Raw genomic sequence first — 23739 nt, 5'->3', positions numbered from 1 at the left:
CCGTAATAAGGAAAGTGGCTACTGTCGGTAATTTATTTCTGGAGAACCTGCGTTTTTGGATGTAAGTAGCATCCATTAAGATCAACCAAATTTGGCCCAAGTGTTCTCCAGAGTCAATAACAATTAAAGGAAAAAAATGAAGTGAATGGGAAGCTATAATTAATGACCATCATGTAAAACTTGATTTTTTTCAAATCTAAATATGCCATTCTGGCAACGCTGCGCAGGGCAAAAGAAGACTTTATTTCCTGCCGTGAACAATTAAGAGCTTGTTTCTCCATTAACCACGCACACACATCATCAAGGTCTGGTGTCCACATTGACAAAAATTCAGTTTTATTATTTAGATTTTAAAATTAAATATTTAGTTCTGTATTTAAACATTTAGGTGTAGTGATTATTATTTAAAAAAAATAATTACTGACGATACCAAGGAGACAGACAACCATTCACACCCATGCAATTTAGAGCATCCAATCAGCCTACCATGCATGTTTTTGGAATGTGGAAGGAAACTGGAGTACCTGGAGGAGACCCACGCAGGCTCAAGGAGAACATGCAAACTCCACACGGGTGGACTGACCAGGATTTGAACCCAGGAGCCCAATGAATAAAAACATCGACAAAAATGTATGTCGCAATTCTTTGCGGCATTAATGGCGCTAGGCTCAGAATTGCAATAGAAAGATTGATGTAAATGTAGTACAGTATGGCCTTGGATCGATAAAGGATGAGAATTAGAGAACTAGGCCAAGAAATGCGCGTGCATCGCAACATAATGAGGACACTTTCGCCCCCTAGCGAAAACAAGGAGTAGTGCTGCGGCGGCGTAAAGCCCGGATGGAGCAGCCATTGGGGAAGTGCACCAGGCTGGGCTTTAACCTAACACAAGAGGGCTCACTCTCCCTGGGATCAAACCGTGAAAGTAAAAAGCCAACAGGAAAGGCATTCCCTTTCCACAAGATCCATACTGTGGCTCATTGTCGTAACTTGACAACTCCCAGAAAGACTTCTATTTTGTGGTGTTTGTTGGGAGGGACGCGCAAGTTGTGGAAAGACGCACGGCGGAAAAGGAACAGCACAGCTGAGCTACTAGCACCGCGCTAAGTCACACTGCTAACCAGAGCTGTGAACTACAGCTCGGCGCCTGGCAACTTGCTTGTTCGCACCACGGAGCTTGAAATCCAGTCAACGGGCCGGACACCGAGGCTCTGTGAAAATCTAGGGACTTGCTTGATGAATTATGTCTGCCACAAGCATTGACCCTCAGGTAGGACACGCGAAATAGCCTCGGCTGTACACAGCTCGCGAGCTAGCCGCCTGCTAACTTTAGCGTCCTGCGGGCTATGGCGAGTGCGGTGGTCGCCGGACATCGCGAGCAACTTGAATACATTCAGTTAACTTGCATTCCAGGAAAATTTCGTCGCTGTACACCGAAAGAGAAAACGATTCCTTCGCGTTTACGTGCAGCGGAATAAATATTCCCGAACCCCGCTGGATGCCACCAACGCACGCACACGCACACATATATACATACACACACGCAAGCGACTTGGCAAAAGCTAATAGTAAAACATCGCCTAATCGTAGCGTTTCGGCAATGATGTCGCACATAAGTGATGAAATCAACACACATATTTTTCAAGTTTGTTTTGGCAACTCAAATTGCGTGGTGCACTAATTTGCTTGTAGCAAGCTGCGAAAGCCATTTTGAATGGTTCTAAGCTAGCCGAGCAGTCCGTGAACGAACGCTTTTACGTGTGCAGATTACAGAAATAGCCAAAGTTGCTCGTTCCCATACCAATATGCGTCGGCTAAAAGTAATGCTTTGGAAGAAACGAAACGGTTGTCACAAGAGTAGCGCACATCCATCACTATGACCAGTAAGTCACGCTTTGGCTACTGGGCATCAAATCAGTTTCACTATTAAGAAGCAGGAATGATGCCAAGTGTACCAATACTTGATCATGCCAATATGTCTTGTAGTTGTCATGTTTTTTAAGTCAATTTTATTCAAACAGACAAACCTTGTCCTTGGACATGACAGAAGTTTCACTGGTACATTTTATTTTCAAAGTCACAAGTTATCACAGGCATTTAAACATTCAATTGCACGTTTTTCCTCTTGTCAGACTTCACTTCATTGCAGCCATTAAAGCAATTTGTTTTATTTTAATTATGCATATGTAAGGGCATTGCAAGTGACTTATTTTCTCTGTGCCGCAATAGAATTGGATAATTTCCTTTGGCAGACCTCACGGCACATTAATGGGGCACAGCATGGTGGTCGGGATTTGAAAATGACAGGTTTAGGGTTAAAAGACACAATCTCATACTAAGATAAATTTTCTACCTTTCTTCACCCCTCCCCTTCTCTTTTGTATGTGAATCCAGCGATCAAAAGGACAAGCATCTAAAGGTGAGGTACTTTAAATTAGTCTTTGGTATATAAAATAGACATTAGAGATCTACACAAATGAGTTCACCACTAGATTGTTTGACAAGGGAGCTTGCTTTTAGAATAAATACTGATCAAGCCAAACCTAGACATGAAATATATGCACCATTTCAAATGAGATTTGGAAAAATACACCCATACCTAATGAAATAAATTTAATTCAAAAATATGCATGCAAAACTAAAAGACCTGCATTAGCTTCACTATATTTATTGGTGTTTTCTGTTTTGTTGTCCACTTTGTTTTGGTATAGAACTGTATAGAATCAAAATGGCGTTCTAAATAAAAACTGAGGCCTGTTTTGGATACTGCAATCAAAAATGATTTGGAAAGAGCTTTCAGGCATAAAACAACATTTTAAAAAAATCCCCGTGTAAACAAGCTTATATTTAGGCCTTACACTGTTGTAATCTTTTTTTTGCTTCTTTATTGATCTAGAGTAGAAAGCTTAGACTGTTCTTTTTCTTACATCTCTGTCTTGATTTGACACTATTAATGCAAAGCTCAGAATTCATGAAACAAAAACTTATAACCGATGACTTTCTGGGTAAGTTTTTGGGACTGTTACTACTAACATTATTCAAGTACATAACTGTGCTTATTCTCTCACCGGCTGGGATTCAAATGAGTATGTTGAGAATCTAATGTAACCACAAAGTAATTTGCTTTGTTCCAGTGCAAAATGGTTCACTGCATCAAAAGGAGACGGTTCATGACAATGACTTTGAGCCATACCTCACTGGTCAATCAACTCAGGTAAATGCTATTTCTTAAAAGTAAAACCAATCCAACATTTTGATACTAAAGTCCTCTCTTTGCTCCTCTCGTGCCTCAAGAACAACAGCTACCAGTCCATAACCGACCCCTACTTGTCTAGTTACTACGCTCCCTCCATCGGCTTTCCATACCCTCTCAGTGAGGCACCTTGGTCCACGGGCGGCGACCCTCCCATTCCTTACCTCACCCCCTACGGACCCTTGAGCAATGGAGACCATCATTTCATGCCGGAAACAGTGTTCGGCCAGCCAGGTGGCCTGGGAAGCAGTATTTATCCCCACAGGTTTAATTTTTTCCCCGAAAACCCTGCCTTCTCTGCTTGGGGGACAAGCGGCTCCCAGGGTCAGCAGACTCAAAGCTCAGCCTACGGTGGCAGCTACAGCTACCCCCCCAGCTCCCTCGGAGGCACTCTGGTCCCCGATGGTCAGACGGGCTTTCACAGCGACACGCTGAACAAAGCCCCTGGTATGAACAGCCTGGATCAGGGCATGGTTGGTTTGAAGATTGGGGGGGATGTCACCGGCCAGGCTTCCGCCGTGAAAGCTGTCGGCTCAATGATTGGCGGAGCGGCCACGGGGAATGGCGCCACGCCTATTGGGATGCCGCCACCCAAACCCACCTCTTGGGCAGCTATTGCCAGCAAGCCCGCCAAACCGCAACAGCTGAAGGCAAAGGTGAAGCCTGGTATGGCCAACCCGGGTGGAGGTCTGCCCCCACCGCCCATCAAACACAACATGAACATTGGCACTTGGGAAAAGGGACCAGTTAACAAAGTGGCCACGGCCACCATGCAGCCGCAGCACCAGCCGCCGCCGCAGCCTCTCGGCATGCCGCACGCCATGTCCCATCAAGGCGCCATGCAGCCTCCTCCGCCTCAGTCTATGGTGCAGCCTCAGATGCAACCCATGGCCTTACAGCACCAACCGCCTCATCACCAGCACCACCCGCAACCCCCCCAGCCCTACCAAAATCACAACCAGCCCCCGCCACCCCAAACCCGTTGGGTGGCCCCACGCAACCGCAACCAAGCCTACGGGCAGGGACCCGGTCACGACGGCAGCGGGATGATGAGTATGCTTGGTAGCGGCAACTGCGGCCCCCAAACCTGTGCCAGCCAAGGACCTGGTGGTGAGTCCCACCCAGTGCTGGAGAAGCTTCGTGCCTCCCACAGTTATAACCCTAAGGACTTTGAATGGAACCTGAAGAACGGGCGCGTTTTCATCATTAAGAGCTACTCTGAGGATGATATCCATCGCTCCATAAAGTACTCCATCTGGTGCAGCACAGAGCACGGCAATAAGCGACTGGACTCGGCCTTCCGGGCCATGAACGGCAAAGGTCCGGTGTACCTGCTTTTTAGCGTCAACGGCAGTGGTCATTTTTGCGGCGTGGCCGAGATGCGTTCGCCTGTGGACTATGGCACCAGCGCCGGAGTTTGGGCGCAGGACAAGTGGAAGGGCAAGTTTGATGTAGACTGGTTGTTTGTTAAGGACGTGCCTAATAGCCAGCTGCGTCACATCCGCCTGGAGAACAACGACAACAAGCCAGTGACCAACTCCCGTGACACCCAAGAAGTACCCCTGGAGAAGGCCAAGCAGGTGCTCAAGATCATCGCCATTTACAAACACACCACGTCCATCTTTGATGACTTTTCTCACTATGAGAAAAGGCAAGAGGAAGAGGAAGAGGTGCGCAAGGTGGGTTCACTTGTTGCAGAATACGACCCTTTTTGCATGTACAGTTGTTAAAAATAATGCCAACGGGTTACTGTATAGCCTACAAATCAGTATATATGGTGGTGCCTTGACTTACTATAGATAGCTAAGTACGTGCTTAAATGTAGGTTGACACCTCACAATGGTCCCATCAATCTAACAAAATCATGTTAGGAAATATATTATGAATTAAATTTAATGAAAACAAAACATTGATTTAGAATTAAAAAAAGAAGAACTAACAGTGTATTTAAACACAGGGCCTCCATACTCACTTTTTACCTCTAACTTTTGTGTACAGTAGTCCCCAACCTGAGTCAGTCAGACATGACTCATTAGCTCATTTCTGCATTACCACCATCAACTGGAGCAACTTAAACCGCTATACATTTTTCAATTGCTGAGTACAATTTAATTCCACTATGTCAAACTATGAAAAAACCAATAAAATGATAAAATTATGATTTAGCGGCAGTCCAGAGCCCTGAAACGATTTTTATAACTTCAAATAAGTCTTCTGCTCCAGGTATTTTGGCCCAGTTTTTATGAACAAAGAGCTCCAGTTGTCTCAAGTTTACAGAGAACGCAGTCAAGACTCCATGTTTTAGCTTCTTCCACAAGTTTTGACTGATATTTGGATCAGGGCTCACGGGAGACCGCTTCACCATAGTTTAAAAATGTCATCTTAGCCATTCCTGGATGTTTGCAGCTGTTACATCTCATTACACCTTGCATGAGCTACCTGCGGCTTAGACCAAGCTTTCTGCCACGGGCTTGTCAGTTTTTCCCAGGAATACCTCTATAGCCATGGTGCTCACACCTTTTCAGCACGTGAGCTACCAAAGAATGATCACGTCAAAAAGTCCTACCCTTATATTTATTTATTCTTCCCACTTATGTTGTTGTATGTTGCAAAAGCACATATGTACAATTCAACTTTATTTGTATAGCTTTGCGTTTGTGTAGGCGTGCATGTACGCACATTACTACATTGGCGCAAGATAGAGACAGTGTGTTGCTGCTCTCAATATACTCAAATTAGCTCAGGTGGTAAAGGTGGCGGCTGCGACAGTTCCCGTCCCATCATCGACATGGGGTGCGGAATTAAAGTTTATAATTGTGGCACGGCTTTTAATGTGTACAAGATCAATGTATCACTTAACGAGCTGCTGTCACAGCGCGTTTATGTTAGGCCAAGCTATTGACTCCACACACAAGAAATTTATGGTTATGCCAGAGAGCTTGATATACTTGTTTAAAGACATGGATAGGCGTCTTCAAATAAATAAAATGGTAGCCCCGTGACTGACTGGTGACCAGTCTAGAATGTAGTCCGCCTTTTGCCCAAAATCTGCAGGGATAGGCCCCAGTACCATGTGACCCTGACAATGACATCAGTAGTGGAAAATGAATGCATTAAGAAAAATAAAAGTATTCCACGTCCTGCAATGTGAGTGTTACACATGAAAACAACAGACTGGATCAAATTACTTGCTTTTATGCAACGTATCAATAGTACTTTGGCTATCGGTGTATTAAGCACCCCTCCTCTGTAGTCTTAAAATGTTACTGTATCCTGCACAGATTCAGGAAAGCCTTATAGACACCCACGTACAGCCAAACAGACCCTGGAACATAACAGAGCCTCTTTCACAGAAGGGATGTACTTTTCTGTAACCGCTGTGGATTTAATACAAATACTTTTGACCATCCAGGAAAATAATTTTAAAAAAGCGCATCTGGAATTTTTCTGAACAAATACATTCTCCCAGAAGATGTGCGCCTTAGGGCAAAGGTATCAATACCCCTCTATTGAACTTGCAGTGGTCGAAGAAAAGCACACCGCCCATACTGTTAACCTTAAAGGAGCCTCTCTTATGTTAGGATGCTTTTTACTACACCCCTTGAATTGGCAAGGTACAAAGAAAGCTCAATCTTTTCAAGCTGTTCTTGACCGATGTTTTCTCCGGACTTCATGTGGGTACATATTATTTTTTTTCCCTTTTATTGAGTTCTAAGTTGGCATTGTAAACACCAACATGAGAAAATAACTTCAACAATTTCTTTTTTTGACTAGTGGTAGAGGCTCAAATAGATTAATGACATTTTCCTTCATTTCAATAATACAATTGAAGTACTAATGATTTGAGTTATGAGCTGGGTTCATAAGAATTCAGCTTGGTTCTCAAGGCATTACTAGTTGTAATTAATAGTGCGTGGACGTGTGCCGACATCATCGTTAAAGCTAGGTACTTTGTCCGAGAACCACATTAGTGATGACAATTTTCTTTTCCTTGCTGTTTAAGTGATGGAGTAGTAGTTCTTGTCTTGTACTTAATAACTTAATTAGGGAGAGTGCATTACCCTCCATCGCTACTCTAATTATATACCATAAAAAGTGTTTCACACAGTAATTAGTTGTACATTTGTGGGAGTTATATCTGAATGCAAAATTATTACCTACCTAATTGAAATTCACATTTCCATTCAATTTGTTTGATATAGGAGCATGAATATCACGATAGATCTCTGGTAATTTGCCATGATTCATAATATATCACTTATACCAGTAGTGATCCAATGGGTTATTGTTCTTGTACTGCTATTGTTTTGAATACTGAATACTGCCTGATTAAAATAAAATGTCAGTTAGTTTCTCCTTTTTTACTCCATAGACTTTTGAACCTCCACAGATACAAAGCCGCTCCCGTCTGGATCAGGTGAGAAAATATTCTTATTCTTTTCATTGGCATTTATATTACACATATACACACACACAAAAATATACAAACACGAAACTAACGAAACTTTTATTTTTGTTATGGTTGTTTGTCATTCCTCCCGAAACAGGATCGCCAAAACAGGAATAAACAATAGAGGACGTTTAGCTTTGGCTTGAAGTTACACTAGGACACGATTGATTTAAGAGACAGAAGAATATGAAATGCAAACAATTCTGGGAATTCTCTGCCATCAACGAATTTGTCTGCCCCTTCCCCCATTTTCTCCTTAGCCCCGACCTGACACCTATTGTGCAGGGATTAAGTTGCTTCAGTGTACTATGAATTATCTCCTTCCACCTTAATTTTTCCTTCAAATTCATTTTACTTTGTCTTGCACCGCCTCTCCTCAACTGCAACAGAGGTGAAAAAAACCTGCCACTTTATCTTTCACTACAATCGAGCAATGGTCATGTCCTCCCCCTCTATGTCCACGTAGGGGCAGCATTGCCAAGTTAATGAGTTCTAACTGCCAACACCGTTGGAGCATTCTACAGGCAATGTACTACTACTTGGAACCAACCGTGCGATACTTCAAGTACCCTGATTGACATTTTCTTTCAGATTGACAAAATTCTATTTTTTTTCTTTGGCATACTACTGACAACTTTAACTTCGGGAACTTGCTTTCTGGAGCCTAGGGTTCCGCCCTCCCCGCTATTGATGAACTGCTTACACACAGTGACACTACTGGAGAAATCAGGGATGGTGTGACATCACACGAGACTTGAGACATTTAACAGGAGGAATCTAAAAAGTCCTCCGCCAACTAGGACCAATGTCCTCCCAATCAAAAGATGACAAAAAAAAAAAAACCATCAACTTACTGTAAACTCTTCACATCTTTCATCTATCCCCCACTTTGCTTTCCTTTAATGTTCGTCTCAAGGGGGGCTCGTCTTGCTCCAAACAGTGTGAGAGAGATGTGGCACCCACCCGCTTTTTTTAATCAATGAAAAATAATATAGTGTTGTCATTGCTTTGTGTTTTGCGCCACAAAATTGGCAGTAGGGCTCACTCTGTCACCATTTTGTCTTAATCCTTTTTATTTTGTCCCCTGAAGTTGCATTTGCTAAGTCTCTCGATCGTAATGCTAAGCTTTAACTTAGGAGCCTACAGTATATATTCATGGAGAAAGCCTAAAAATGTATAACCGAATAATAACTGTAACTGATTTACTATTGAACAAGAAGAAGAAAAAAAAGAATGCAAAGCGGTTTGTGTGTTGTTGGATGGTTTATTTACACAAGATGCATCTTATTTATTCTGATGACACATAACCTGAATGCAAAGTCACCAAATTTGTGTGTGCCCGTGCATGTCAACGTGGAGTGTAACATTCAGTCGTGTGTGTGTGTGTGTGCTGACAAAGCGGAGCGGTCACTCGCTCCAAGCTGTCAACCATCAAACCTCAATTGAATTACAAACACTTTTGTTATGTGTGGCTTTTGACTAATGCTCATTTTTGTGACTACATCAACTGCTCGTAATCGGTTCGCGCCTTAAAACAGAGAAACAGTCGTCCATCTTAACGTATTCGCACCGTCTCAGCCGACGTTTGGTTTTAGATGAACAAAATCTTTTGTCACTTTATTCTCGGGTGACAACTTATGACGGTGCGTTATATTTTTATCTGCCTGTCAAGTCTGTTTTCCACAGGAACTGACCTCTTTTACCGCATCCCTCGCTCTCCCCGTCATCACATAGATTTGAGCGAGCTTTATAATGAAAGCCCTTCACGTCTTTTGCCCCACTGTTTCTGTCCTCTAGTGGTGGGAAGAGAGAGGGTCCCCCCCTTCATTAATGGCAAGGGGGCACTAGGCACCATCACTAAGGTTATTAGATACTTGTGTTCTTATAGTACAGGATTGCGTGTTATTGGCAATGGCAGAGGAGTCGGACTAGCCATGAACAGATGTATTACAAAGATTAATGGCGTTTAAATATGAAATTTTTCTTCTAGACCACAGTAGTAGTGGAAATATTGTTCAGATTTTTTTTCTTGGTAGAAGAAATCAAGCCTTAATAAACTGTTCATTCAGAAATGATTTGCTCTTGATCTTGTGTTGTGTGAAGCAGCTTTCAGTCTCTTGCTTGTCACGTTGGGTTACTACCGCAAATGCATTTTGGAAAAATGTATAAAAATGCAATGTCTTTAAAAGCATCTTTCATGATGTGCACTCTACATGCGTAAGATTTGTATCCAGTAGGTATTTTTATCCAGTTTGTGTAAAAATAAATTTAGTTAAGAGCTCCAAATATAACCCCTTTGTTTTAGAGTTCATTTTTTGCTATTATACTAGTTTTCAAGTGAGCCATGCCAGGAACTATCCATGGTGCTGAAACACCAAGATACGGCCTGTGTTGAGCTAATCGCCAAAATTTGTTTTCCCCTGCATTGCTCAATATTAAAACAATAATTAACACTGATTCTGGAGTTTTGAGAATTTAAAAATCAGATATTACAAATACTAAAAACATTTTTCGAAATGTTGTTGTCAACGTTGTGCAAATTCTACAAATTGTTTAAAAATCTAGATCCCCCACTACCTTAGCAACACATACAAAATGACACAGAAGATTCGGTTCAGTTTTATTTTTTTTCATTTGACAAATTGCAAACAAACAAAAAGTTACATTTGAATCACCTTGGAGTATATTCTTGCTACCACGAACAGTACAAAAAAAATGCATAACTTTTCTTTAGGCACGAGTGTTAACATTAACTATTAAAAGCTAAAGGACAGACAACCACTTGCTATTTCGAAAGAGCAAAGCAGGTAAGTGCATTAGTTTCAAACATGAGCAAATGTTATACTTTACACGAGTCCCATCTTTTTAACCTGTACAAAACGTGCACGTTTAACTTCATTCCTGTGTGTACTGTCAGAGAGAAGCCGCTAGATGACGACTAAACACGTCATGTTCACTGAAACACTGCAGTCGTCACTAAAGAATCCATCCCTTCAATGGCTCATGTTGGGGGGAAGGAGGCCTGACTTCTGCAAACCAGACTCAATTTAAACTTATTAGAAAAATCGTCACTTTTACGGCAATTGTACGAGGACAAGTCAAGTAAAACTTTCAGTGCCAATGACGATGACAGACATTATTTTCCTACTGGCGTGGATTTTAATCAAGTCAGTCCCTAATAATCGATTTGGACTGGGAGGGCTAGCAGCAAACGTGCATTTTCTGCCTATCTTCCTAATTAACAGGGATTGGACGTCTATAGCCGTCAATAGCTGTAAACAAGTAAAAAAGAACCAGTTCATTAAGTAAAAGCGAACCCGTTCGCCCGAATAGCTTTTTTCCTTTGTTGCGTTTAACAATCTTGCAAATGACTTTAAACAAATTCAATCAGTGGCGAACGACGCAGTGATCTTATTTGCGATACACGCGCATATAAGCCCCCCTCCCCCCGTTAAGTTGAAAGGGGTCAAAGTGGGCAAATCTGCAACTCGTGCGACATACGACGACGTGGTCCCGCTCGAAGCCGTGTCGATTCCTCTCTTGGCATTCACCGCGTGCCTTAATTGTTTGGACATTAAATCAAGGTCCGCTGTGAACACGCAGAGTGACAACCCATTCTTTGGAGAGAGAAAAATAGAACAGCCTTGCAGGGAAAAAAAAGGGCTGGTCATAAGCGTCGAATTGAGCTCGGACGCTTGGCGTCCGCTTGCATGCATGCATGCCCGCCAAAATGAGATGCAGACTTTTTGAGCTCCAGACGCGCACGCGCACCTGCACCCATTTTAAAGCCGATTTGCCATTCCAATCTGGCGCGCTCACACGAACGTGTACACGCAAGCAATTCCAAAGCCGATTTCCATCCCGCACTGGCATATAGATAATGCGCCACTTTGGATGCAACGCTAACTTATGTGCAGATGAACTGCGCCACCACTCGGTGCCAAAGCCCCATTACACCACACTAGGCAAACATCGCATCTAAAAAAACCGCACAAAGCTTCCTTTCTCATTTGCACCCTTTTACGCAAAACGGCTATCCAGATCAAGACAGTTTCGAGGCACATCAACCAAACACGAAAATGAAAAATGAGTCAAAATGGAGAGCTGCTGGCACAACACGATGTTATTTTTTCTGGGTTTTTTCTGTTCGAAGTCATGATCCGTCCTGCTGCGAACGAAGAGTATTGTAGGTCCCATTCAGTTCCGTTTAGTGTCCTCTGTACAAGATGCCGCCTTCTCTTACAGCCTCTTACTTTTTTTTCCCTCATCCTAAACCTCACGCTCACGTCTTCTTCTGACCAAAGCTCGAACGGTTCCTCCAGAACCCCGTCTGCAGACTCCATCCCAACACCATGCGGTTTTCCTTCTCTTCTCGGTCGGGCTCTGTGATCCACTGTCCCCCGGATTAGATTGCACCGCGCTTCCCGTCCTAGACAAGCCCGAGTCTCATGCTGATTGGGTTTCGGCGCAAAAGGATTACATGGGCAAAAAGTGACGTCATGCAGCCCGGCCTGCCCAGCCTCCCCCTCCCCCTCCCATCCCCTTCCATCTTTCCCCTCGCCTCCCCTCCATTAAAAAGCAAATCCTGATCAGCCCCGAGAATGTCCTTGAAATCGCCGTGACATTCTGCAGAGAGTCGGCCACGGTTGGCTGCCGATGGTCCAACGACCCGAGCCTGGGGTTCGAGTAACCGCAATACATGGCGTGGATCCCTTCTAAGGCTAGAGTCGGTGCACGCGAGCTAGTGTATGCACGTTCTTGTGCCTTGTTACAAAAACTGGAAGATGTGATCATACGCACACGTCGTAAAGGGTCGACATATAGCTTTAATGACTTTCAACTGCTTTGAACGTCAACCCCAAAAATATGAATCAAATTTTGGACTCGTCAACAGAATTTCCCCTCCATGAAGTACTTTTATATCTAGAAATTTCTTGCAGTGGCGTGCACAGTCATTGTGAACTTTTAAGTAACAATTGAGAAAAAAATGACCTTTTTTGCTCACTTGTCACACACGTTTTTGGATTGTATTTGAATTGCTTTTAGATGCATTTAATGTTACGTGTGGCATTTTAGCTTTTTGCAATTACAAAAATCTCGGGAATGTAGATTTATGCCCCGGAAGAAGATAGAATTCGATTTTCACATGTATTTTTTTAACTTCTCCCTGCTGTCTTGCAGATTGTGTCTACCTCCCTCCCATGGCGTGCGAACAAAGAAGTGCAGCATCGTTGCTTGCATGAATTGCTATTTACACTCCATTCTCGAGTCTTCACAATGGCAAATATAGGCTTTCTGGGACGCATGTCATTATTCACCATTTTTAAATGACACAGTCCCATTTACAGCTCAAAACGATCTATACCTGCAATTCCATTTGGCACAAGGCCTGTTGATTTTCTATTGGCAAGCCTCAAAGACGCTCAGTATGATACAACATTCCAAAAGAGAATTCCGTGTCCAAAGAAGCTTTCATCCAAAAAAAAAGAAAAGAAAAAAATCCTTTTGCCCATGCTCTTATTCTCCTATCAGCTCCATCTTCATCCAAAACGCCTTCCGATATTATTATTAATTCTTCTTATGTTTTTTAAATGCATTTCTTCCCAACATGCAACAGCAGCTCGCCCACTTTGAAGGCAAACAATTTCCATTTGCGAGCTAGCCGTGCACGTAAAGCGAGTTGTGAGAGCGGCTGAGCTGAAGTGCAGCTTTTCTTTCCCTTCAGGACTTCCAGCGGCCTCCTCTTCCTCCGCTCCTCAATGAAGGGGGAGTTGTCCCCGTGCATTACAATGACATGCAGGCCCCCATTCATTCAGCCGCTGTCTAACGGTCTTTGGACAGCAAATGCACCCCCATCGGGGGGTCGCAGCCCCCTCGTTACATCCCCCATTCGCAATACGCGAAACCCCACAATGGCCCCAACAAAAGAGAGAGGGGAGTCGGCCCCAGTTGTGCGAGCTGTGGCCCCTGGACTCGTCAAGTGTGCTGCATGGCAGAAATAGTCCACCGTGCGAGGGGACCAATATATATGGAACTCGAGAGAGAAATAATGTGACAGCCCAAAAACGGACTGAACGTAAACGTTAAGAGCAAGAATATTTCTTCGGAAATGGACGAAAAACGTGACGTCAAAATCCGAGCTGAAGTCAAGCAAACCATTTTACAACCAGCGATGCATTTAAATACAACGAAAAAGAAATCATAACCCATGAAAATATATTTTAAAACTCGACCTCGAGATGATTCGTTTATATTACTGATTCATCAGCGGTTTTTATTTGTTCTTTATCTGACTAACTTACTAGTATTATTATCATCACTATTTAATCATTGAAGTAGTTCGATAGAAATAAAGTTTATTGAAATTATAATTATTTACGTTTGAATGAAGATATATATATATATATATATATATATATATATATATATATATATATATATATATATATATATATATATATATATATATATATATATATATATATATATATATATATATATATATATATATATATATATATATATATATATATATATATATATATATATATATATATATATATATATATATATATATATATATATATATATATATATATATATATATATATATATATATAAGGGATTTGCTTATCAATATTGTAGAAACAATATTAACATTGTTAGGGCAACAATAATAATTATAATATACAGCACAATATATTATATGTAATAATGTTTTGTACTGTCTATACATTTATTCTGATCATTGTATTGAATTTAATTTTTATTTTTAATATAGTTTAAATCCTAGTAAAATATGTAAGAAAATAATGGTCAGTACAATACATTGTTATCACCATAAAATAATGTATTGTAACTGATGATGATTATGTCCTAAGCACAAACTCTATTTGGAGTGTGGACTTTCCCCCTCGTTTCCCAGGAACATCATACCGATTTCCAAAATGCAGTTGAAGGCCCGAGTAGGCACAGCTGGGCATCTGCTTATGGTCCCATTCATCGGGAGGAGGGAGAGGTCAGGAGGAGCTGCGACCCCGCAGCTCGTTATGCAGATGCACTTGTCAATGTACGCTACTTGCTACAGAGCCCTTTACCGAGACCCCAACACACCTTGCTGGCACCTGTGCTCCCTGAGAGGGTAAGCCTAATTTCGCATCTTTTGCCTGTTTTCCCTTTTTGGAAATTTGACCTATATCCATCATTTGATTGCACATGTACTTCCACCCAGTACAAACAGTTGCTATGACAAAGAAAAAAATCCCAACAACAACCACTTAAATGCATGTTGTTATTTTTTTGGAACAATATGAAGATTTAAAAATGAGACAGGCAAGAAAAGAAACAAATCACAGGGACGCTTTTCTTCTAAAACTCCCACACGTTGATACTGGCACTGATACTTGTTTTGAGAGGCACACAACGAGGTGTAAACATTTCCTAAGTGCAAAGAGCCAGAAGGACCCTTTAGCATTGTGCCAGCAGAGAAAGAGAAACACGTTGACAAAGGAAGCTATTGTTCCTTGGGAACAATTCAAGGGGCCTAGTAAGCTGTCCTCCACGATCAGGCTGCGGGCTGCTGATTTCAATACAGGGGGCCCGTCCAAGGCGAAATGCATGTATATTGCAAAAAGCACTGGGCTTATATAGGATAGCTTGCAACCGGACCTTTGAGATCATATGTGCTTTGCAGACGTGTGGCGCGGAGGCAATATTTTCTTTGTTTTGGATGCAATGTTGTGTTTTTCTGTTTACAGGACCATGTTTCCTGTGAGCAAGCACTGCAAATATGAACGTGGACCACATGCTCACAGGTAAGGAGCATAAGTGACGCAAAAATAGGGCAGAATTATATCTATGCTAGTTTGTTATGAAGAAAAGATTCAATATATTTAAAAATAATTATTTTGACATTTAGATTCTTTTTTCGTAACATGCAAGTAAGGGCGCATCCAAGGGTACACACAGACATGCACACTTATTCATAATAATGCTGAGGCACTTGACCATAGGTAAGCATCAATGCTAATATGGAGGTCCTTCACGCTGTCCGATATACGTGAGCTCTCTACATTGATCTGCTGGCAACTCATTAGGCAGAATGCGTCTGTGCCTGCAGTATTCCAAGATTCCGAGTATCCTTCATGCCTATGTATAGCGACTGTATTCACGTCTGAATCTAAACGTTTCTTTATCTGTAAACCACGATCAAACACTAAGCCTAACGCCGAGTATATTTTTCCGAGTACAGGAAGGTGCATGTAAACAAAATTGCAATACCTTGCCCTACCTACCTAAATCATGTTGCAACCCAAAACATTTATCCAAACAATATAGCACAAATAAAATGTTACTTAAAGAGCTAATGGTCTGAGATTTAATCAAAGATACGATTCCACATGGAGGTACAGCTGTTTATATATCTTATTCTTGTAGCAGAAAGACCAAAGCACACATATATCATGAACTACCTTCTTGATATAAATATATAAACATGAGACAAACACACACACTCTCACACATGCATACACACGTACACACATACACACACACACCACACACACACACACACACACACACACACACACACACACACACACACACACACACACACACACACACACACACACACACACACACACACACACACACACACACACACAGCCTGCATCTCAAAATAATTGTCAACTTGTGAGCAACCTTTCTCCACAGCGTGGCCAAAGTAGGCTTTCGTCTCATATTCTCCCCTTGCTACTCCACTATGCCATCAGTTAACATGGCAATTAACCTGCACTTCTCCCCAACGTCATAAGGGAAGAGAGATAAAGAATACCAAGAAATATTTAGTCAGGCTGACATTTAAAAATACAAATAAACATGTCATATTTCAGAATCACGGTCTGATTTAAAAAAAAAAATCTAAATGCTACCGTTTGGGCATATTGTTGCAAATTTCCATTCATTATTTGATATACAATTTTGTGCATTATATTTAGCTTTTTAATGGACCATTGTGAGTGATTAATATACATAATCCATATTGCACCACCCACGTGACCTCTTCCATCCCCCACCTCAATTTTGCCTTTTTTTTCTTTGCAGATTCGGAAGGCTGGTGTCGAGAAGTTTGGGCGTTGGAGCATCAGACAGGTTTTGCATACAGCTGAATTAGACTCTGGGGTGAGCAAGGCACTCTTGGAATATCCATGTCAATAAAAAAAATAGAAATTAAAAAAAACAAAACATTGTAATACATATACCTGTGGTGCCTATCTTAATAAGACCTGACTTGACTTGTAACACCATTTGAAAATTAATATTTCTTTATTGTGCTGTGAAATATAGAACAAATATCTGTGATAATTCATTTCATATATCATCAATGATGATAATCAGTATTTATATTTCATTTGACTTTACACTTGTTTTCCAGGCACTCCAGACTGGTCAAATTTTTGTTCTCCATTAATTTATAAGACACACATAATTTAGAAAATCATCAGATGTTGTCATGGAAATAACTAAATAGATGAGTGGTGATAAAGAATTTAATTATGAACTAGTTTTTAAACAGATCTGCAGTTCTAAATTTACATTGTGAAAGAAATTGCTCAAATTAAAATGGAGTATTCATCAAAATACAGGCAAGCTTTACTTAGAAAAAATTATTTATTATTGGAATAGTCACACTGCATTTAAATATAGGAGAATTTCAGACAAAATATATTGGACATTAAATTGATGTAATATATTACTCAACTAAAACATTAAAAACAAGTTTTAATTAATCATGTAATGTACATTTCTGTTATGATGTACAAATCAGATATATTTAAACAGACATCCTTTCTCATAAGAAAAATAATGGCTCCCACAAAACTAATTAGAAAAAGAATAAACGTTTGTTATCACAAGAAAATTGCATTCAAACATATACTATATGTTTTTATATACATAGAGAACTGACACAGCAAATGACACAGCAAATATGGAAATACACACAAAAAACGCAATTCTACTAAAATGTTTACTCCTCTTGTTTTTCTTTTCTTGTGTTTACGTGAACTGAGCAGTGCCTTACTGCCCCCGACTGATTTTGTTCTTCACTGCAAGGAAAACCAAGTTTTATATTACAGCCAATAAAATGTATCTCGAATTTTCCTCATACCTGAAGACAGTGAATCGGGCAAGCTTGCAATTATCGCACCGGAAAATTTGTGCCATTTAAATCACTTGCATCTTAAGATACATTTAGAGTAAACAAAAAAGAAAGTTAAAACAGGTTTAAGCGTTGTTGATCCAATATTTTTGATGGTAGTACCTAGGCAATTTTTTGTAAATTTTCTCTCCATGTAATCCAAGGATTATTCCACGAGAAATACTTGTACCGTGTAGTTTTATAGCTTTATTTGCTATATACTTGTCCATCTTTTGACCTTAGACTCCCGAAAACCCTGATTAAAAACGACAACAATAATAAGGAGGCGGAGTTGCTTCAATGAGGTCACTTGTCAACCATAGTTTTCCCTCTACGTTGCTGCAATGTTCTATATTTACACAACGTGATGACCAGTAGCCATTGTGGAGTGTCTGGGGGAGTTGTTTAGTCCCCCATAAGAAGATTAGAGACGATTGGTTTTATTGACTGGCCTGGCCACTGTTATCAGGGTTGCTGTAAGAGCAGCAAGCCACACTTTTGTATGACTCTCATTGTTCTTCCCAAGCTCAAACCCTGCACTGATATCAATTTGATATGACAGTAAAGTGCCAATTATGTGTACCCGTGCGAGCACCCGCTCCTTTTCCGCACCATGGGTAGCAAAGAAGGCGGCAAAAGAGAGGCCGCACGGAGTCCAAATGTGTCGAAGGGCTCGAGAGCGGGGCTCAAAGAGAATTGGCGGCAGAAAAGTCTAATTTGTTGCTTTCCATCACCTCTAATTTCCAATGAAACACGGACTCCGGAAGGTTGATGTGATAAAAGGATGCGGTTAGCGTGTCACATCTTATCAGCATCACAGGTGATGGACTGATTCCAGTAAACATGGATACAAAACTGCTGACATTGTCATGCAAAGGACAACATACTAATTTAGCGGCATTGAAATAACACGTTATCCATCGTAGCGTATTAAGGCATTAAAGGTAAATTATTTGATTCCAATTACACCTCACATATGAAATATTGTCACCAGTTGGTGAATGCTCGGTAAATGTCCCGTGAGGAATGTTATTTAATATTTGTAAATTAATTTCAATTTTCCACACAAGTAGGTCACCCCAGTGATGTGAACTGAGAATGTTTCTATTAAATCCATCGTGACAGGCAGCCCGCATTCAGTGCCAATAATGAAATGATTTCATCAAAAATCTATTCAATATAAACTCCAGTAATATGATGGTTATATCTAAATCACATGTGCCAAATGTTGTCAAAAACAGAACCAAGTCCTGACTCAGAACATTTTTATTTTACTAGATATGTTTAAATTTCACCAAAACCAGTCACTTGGGTAGAAGTAAGAAAAATGACTTGTGCTTTTGAATCGTTTTCCAAAAGTAAAAAAATATTCTGTTTTAGTAGATTTTACCAGATGTTTTTTTCTTCAAATCTCAAGGCCATAAAATAGAGCCACATAGCCAGTCAACACTGATTGTCAGGTTTAATTGCAACACCATACAAATGTGAAAATAATTTTGGACTTTGAACTGACATGTTTTTTTTTGCATTAAGTGATCAATTCTCTCGCTCTATTCAAGGACACAGGAGATACACTGATTTTTCAATTAAATATAGCAGGACTTTCTGCTGTACTTAGGCAAAGGGAGAGAAAATGGACATGGCATGGCTAATTAGATTCAAAGTAAGGGTCAGAAATATCTGGTGTGAGTCCACTTCTAATACTTCTTTATCCTTCTGCTCCTTTCCTCCCACTTTTATTTAGTGGTCTTAGAGAAAAAGGTGTTAAATCATCTACATTAGTCCCTGCCTATTATATCCAATTAATGCCTCCTCATGGTGTTTTATTGTGTTATAAACTGCTATCGCTAGTGGTTCACTAGACAAACACAATGTGTCTGTGGCGCCTGCCACCAAGGCTGTGTGCGCCTGTACTGGGGAGGGACCAGAGGGGGGACTTGGCTACTGCCCATGGGGGCCTTGGCCACTCTACATCAGTTAGTTTTGGAGGAGATCCTAGTTGGCTTTTTAAGAGGGTCCATTATCGGCTTGTTAATGCCTTCGCCAAAGGGGAAACGCTAGCAAGCGCACTCAATTTTACACGCGCTCTGTCTCCTTCTCACTTGCCGAGACCCCAAATTTCCCGGCCGTGCTGTCGCGCGTTATCTGACGCGCCGCTGCTGCTTGTTCATGCTCCTCATGGGCTCGCTCAAATTGTTTCACGCATTGATCTGTGTGCTCTGGTCTCCACGCAAGCTTTTGTACTGCCTCGGCCTCGGCTGTGTGTGTATGCGTAGTGTCAAATGTGTTAAGCAGATAGACAGCTCCTTTGAGGATGTGTTTTGGAGCCTTGAGAGGGAAATCGAGAGCGTGCAGTTGCATATTTCTAGCAGCCAGTGAGTGTCTTTTTCAGCGTCTGTGTGAAATCTTAATTCACACCGAAAGTGTGAAGAACTTAGTTCATTTCTCAGTGACAAGAGTGTTTGAGTACAAACAAACACGCACACACTACAAAGTTTAAGGTAAGATTAGCACTTGGTTCCATTGGAATCGTGTCTGCCGGGAGGTTTGTTTACTTACTTGGTAATGAAATCGGTAAAAACTGAGGTGTGAAGGTTACTGTCCTTCATCTCCACATTATGAACCGTCGTCAAGGAAAGGTGCCTTTCGGTCGCCGTGGTAACCATTGCCTCCCATCATGCTCAGTGTGAGTGACAGGGGGAAGGTGTGACAGTGAGGGAGCTTTGTGTAAGCGGACATTTTGCAGCGATGGATGAGCTGGTGCTTGCGGGAAGCTCCAAATATTTCTCCCGTATCCATCATGTCTTCATTCGCTGGGATTAATGTCAATGTTATCATTTTTGAGAAAGCACTTTGAAAATCAGAGCGCTTCTCTTTGTTGATACGGAATGGAAAAACAGAAAGATGAGTTGATGGAGAGTTGCTCCACTCTTTAATTCACGTTCTCTAAGCAAAAATGAACAAAGTGCGAGAGTGCAACGGCAAAACAATTTTGTTCTCTGTTGAGGGATAAGTGGCTGCCATTGATTGGTGACAGCAGTGGCAGCCTGTGTTCATCTCGCTCCCCTGTGTGCTTGCTCATGCGAGACACTTGGCGAATATGTCCTCTTCTAGAAAACACCATTCCCCATGTGTGTGTGTGTGTGTGTGTGTGTGTGTGTGTGTGTGTGTGTGTTAGAGTGCGTAGAATTTCTCCTCTCAATGCAACAACAAATTACTAAGAAGATTTTGTTTCAAAATTGAAGTAATAAAGTCCTTCTCTTGCAAAGGATGTGATATTTTGCCTTTCTCCCACTTTTCTGGTGGTCCATTACTAGTAGCCTCTTGTCATATTTTAGATTTGAAAAGAAAGTGATATGACTCAATTATGTCAGTGCTCCTTTTCTAAAGAAACAGCTGTAAATTATTCAAATTTCCTATAGTATTTAGTCAACCTACAGCAGTAACCTGGCAGCCTATCCAACAGCCAGTCGTTGGTATTTGTTCATAGTTGAAAGTGATTGCATCCATAAATTATATTTACTTTTATCCTTCACTACTTTTTTTGCTGTCAACATTTGTGGTTTAGGTACATTGCGTTTTTTTATATCAAGTAAGTAATTCATGCTTCATATATTAGCAGAAAAAATGTGAGCCAGTTTAATGGAAAACAATAACATTGCAGAAAATACCATTAGAGAGTTAACATGCACGTGATGCTAATTCTCAAAGCAAATCTAAATGGCCAAGTGTGTGCAAGTTTTCAACCAATGAATGACCTCTGATCGCCTACAAATGTAATCTGTTGATTGCAGTCAGGTGCTGCTTGTTTCAGAAGACAATCTATTAGGTGAACTACATTGCACTGGTCAGAACAAAATACAGGATTGTCATGGCCTTCTGTGGAATTGGTGTGACATATCTCCTCCAGAAAAAAACAGCATGTTAAACTTTGCAGAATGCCGCATAAATGGTCAGGATTTTGGTTGCCAGTCGAGGGAGTTAACAGCTGATATTGGACAACTGCTCAACACTACGGTACAGTACAGTACATTATGTTATATTCCAAGATAAACCCAGCAAATACTCGTCTACAAAATGGCATTTTTGTACAATTAATGAATGAATTTCAATAGATATTCATTAGTTAGAGTCTTGACAGTTTCATACACTTTGACAGGAGGCCATCAATTGTTTAGTGTGTAAAAATATATATGATAGTGTGACTTTAAGTTCAGTTTTAAAATACACATGACCATTTTTCATATTTTCTGGTTAAAACACTGATTGTGTATGATGTTGCTGTGGTTTCCAATGATATTTAACATACTAAAATATAATATCCCACACTACAGTATCCTGATGTTGATCATTATAGCAGTACTCTGAGAGAAAATTATTTATTATTGTTGTGGTGCTTAGTGTATAAAGGACAATGATGATTTATAGGCCAAAATAAACTAAATGCAAAGTGTTATATCCTGCAGTGTACAGTATGATGAAGTTTGGTATGCTGGCTTTTCTGCCATTCCTCAACAACTTATTCCCACCTCCCACTATTCTCTCACTCCTTCTTCACCATTCCCTTTTATTTTGCCAATTATCCCATTTTATCTTCCTCTTCCTCTTGTCCTGCATGCCTCAGCAGCTTCTGCTTCCTGTCTGTATGTCTGTGTTGGCATGAGCCTCAGTTGCTCGCCCCCCGCCCGCCTTTACTTTATGCTGATTGGACCAGCTGTTCCACTTAAATTCACCATAGCAACCACAACCTGTTGCCAAGCAACCGTGCTCCTCTCTCTGATTCCCGCCAGTGTTCTCCACAGGCAGAAGGAGAGGGAAGGAGATAGAAAATTCCCTCAGATTGTAGTGTGTGTGTGTATGTGTGTGTATGTATGTGTGTGTGTATGTATGTGTATGTATGTGTATGTATGTGTATGTATGTGTATGTATGTGTATGTATGTGTATGTATGTGTGTATGTATGTGTGTGTATGTATATGTGTGTGTGTGTGTGTGTGTGTGTGTGTGTGTGTGTGTGTGTGTGTGTGTGTGTACGTGTGTGTGCGCATGGGTATGTTTGGCTGCTCATCTGTGATTCGCAAAGAAATGCAATGAGTGGACTGATGAGATAATGCCAAATCATACATTCACATCCAAGCTGGCGGGAGTTCAGGAATGGTTTGCAGGTACAGTTGTTTGTGCAAAAGGACATTTTTGTTTATTTGCATGTGATTTGAACGTGCGGCTGTTTGCGCGTGGACTTACGTTTTTGGTCTTTGGTCTCGGGCGCAAAGAAGCGGGGTGACATGCAAGCCCATGCTAAAGAATTCATGGTGCTACAGCTCTCAGAGGCCCCACTGTCAGTGTTACCTCATGGCACAAGCATACTAATAAGAGACACTTGATGTTGCCGCGCGCGCACACCCGCAGAAAGGCAAATATGCATACTTGCGGTCTGTCCACCTCTTTTAACTTAAAGATTAGTAATGCTAATGGACTTTTCTCAGAGCCTGGGAAACAGTCCCAACGTGAGGTAATCCCATTGCTCATCCCAGCAGATTAAGACCAAAGTTTCTAGGTTTGCTTTCCGCTAAAGACACTGATCAGAATGACTTGCACACTGGTAAACTTTTGCTACACTACTGTTTATTTTCTGTAAATATATTAATAACAAACAAACAAAAAATTTTAGAATGCACAAAGCACCGAAATGGTATTTGCACGCATGCAACATGGTTTAATTGAATATACTTTTAATTTTGCCCAGAATGTGCATCCATCTTTTGGCCATTGTTATTGACAGGCCAGTTCACTGTTTCGATGTTTTTATTCCCTTTCCTGTAACAATGCGTCTTTCCAG

At 41.0% G+C, this 23739-nt stretch overlaps 1 protein-coding gene and 1 long non-coding RNA gene across 2 annotated transcripts; both read left to right on the top strand.

The window, feature by feature from the left end:
- The first annotated feature begins 826 nt into the window (after positions 1-826).
- Positions 827-9778, top strand: ythdf1 (YTH N6-methyladenosine RNA binding protein F1). The gene is made up of 6 exons (XM_077731879.1): positions 827-1270; positions 2395-2419; positions 3135-3214; positions 3295-4932; positions 7626-7670; positions 7801-9778. Exons 1-6 carry the CDS (start codon positions 1244-1246, stop codon positions 7825-7827), a joined length of 1842 nt encoding a protein of 613 aa, XP_077588005.1. The 5' UTR covers positions 827-1243; the 3' UTR covers positions 7828-9778.
- Positions 9779-14713: 4935 nt separating this feature from the next.
- On the top strand, positions 14714-17231 carry LOC144207108 (uncharacterized). Its single transcript, XR_013328566.1, has 3 exons — positions 14714-14844; positions 15461-15517; positions 16806-17231. It is a non-coding gene; the product is annotated as an uncharacterized LOC144207108 (long non-coding RNA).
- The last annotated feature ends 6508 nt before the right edge of the window (positions 17232-23739 follow it).

The sequence above is a fragment of the Stigmatopora nigra genome, chromosome 1 (assembly GCF_051989575.1).
Source record: "Stigmatopora nigra isolate UIUO_SnigA chromosome 1, RoL_Snig_1.1, whole genome shotgun sequence".
Classification (NCBI taxonomy): Eukaryota; Metazoa; Chordata; class Actinopteri; order Syngnathiformes; family Syngnathidae; genus Stigmatopora; species Stigmatopora nigra.
The sequence above is the reverse complement of the archived record's forward strand: the minus strand, read 5'-3'. Positions and strand labels throughout refer to the sequence as shown.

What these genes read in the sequence shown, in the direction of transcription:
- ythdf1 (XM_077731879.1), top strand. Translation starts at nt 1,244, where the DNA reads ATGTCTGCCACAAGCATTGACCCTCAG. An exon ending in AAAAGGACAAGCATCTAAAG is followed by an intron (nt 2,420 to 3,134) that starts GTGAGGTACTTT and finishes GCTTTGTTCCAG; the next exon opens with TGCAAAATGGTTCACTGCAT. An exon ending in TCACTGGTCAATCAACTCAG is followed by an intron (nt 3,215 to 3,294) that starts GTAAATGCTATT and finishes TCGTGCCTCAAG; the next exon opens with AACAACAGCTACCAGTCCAT.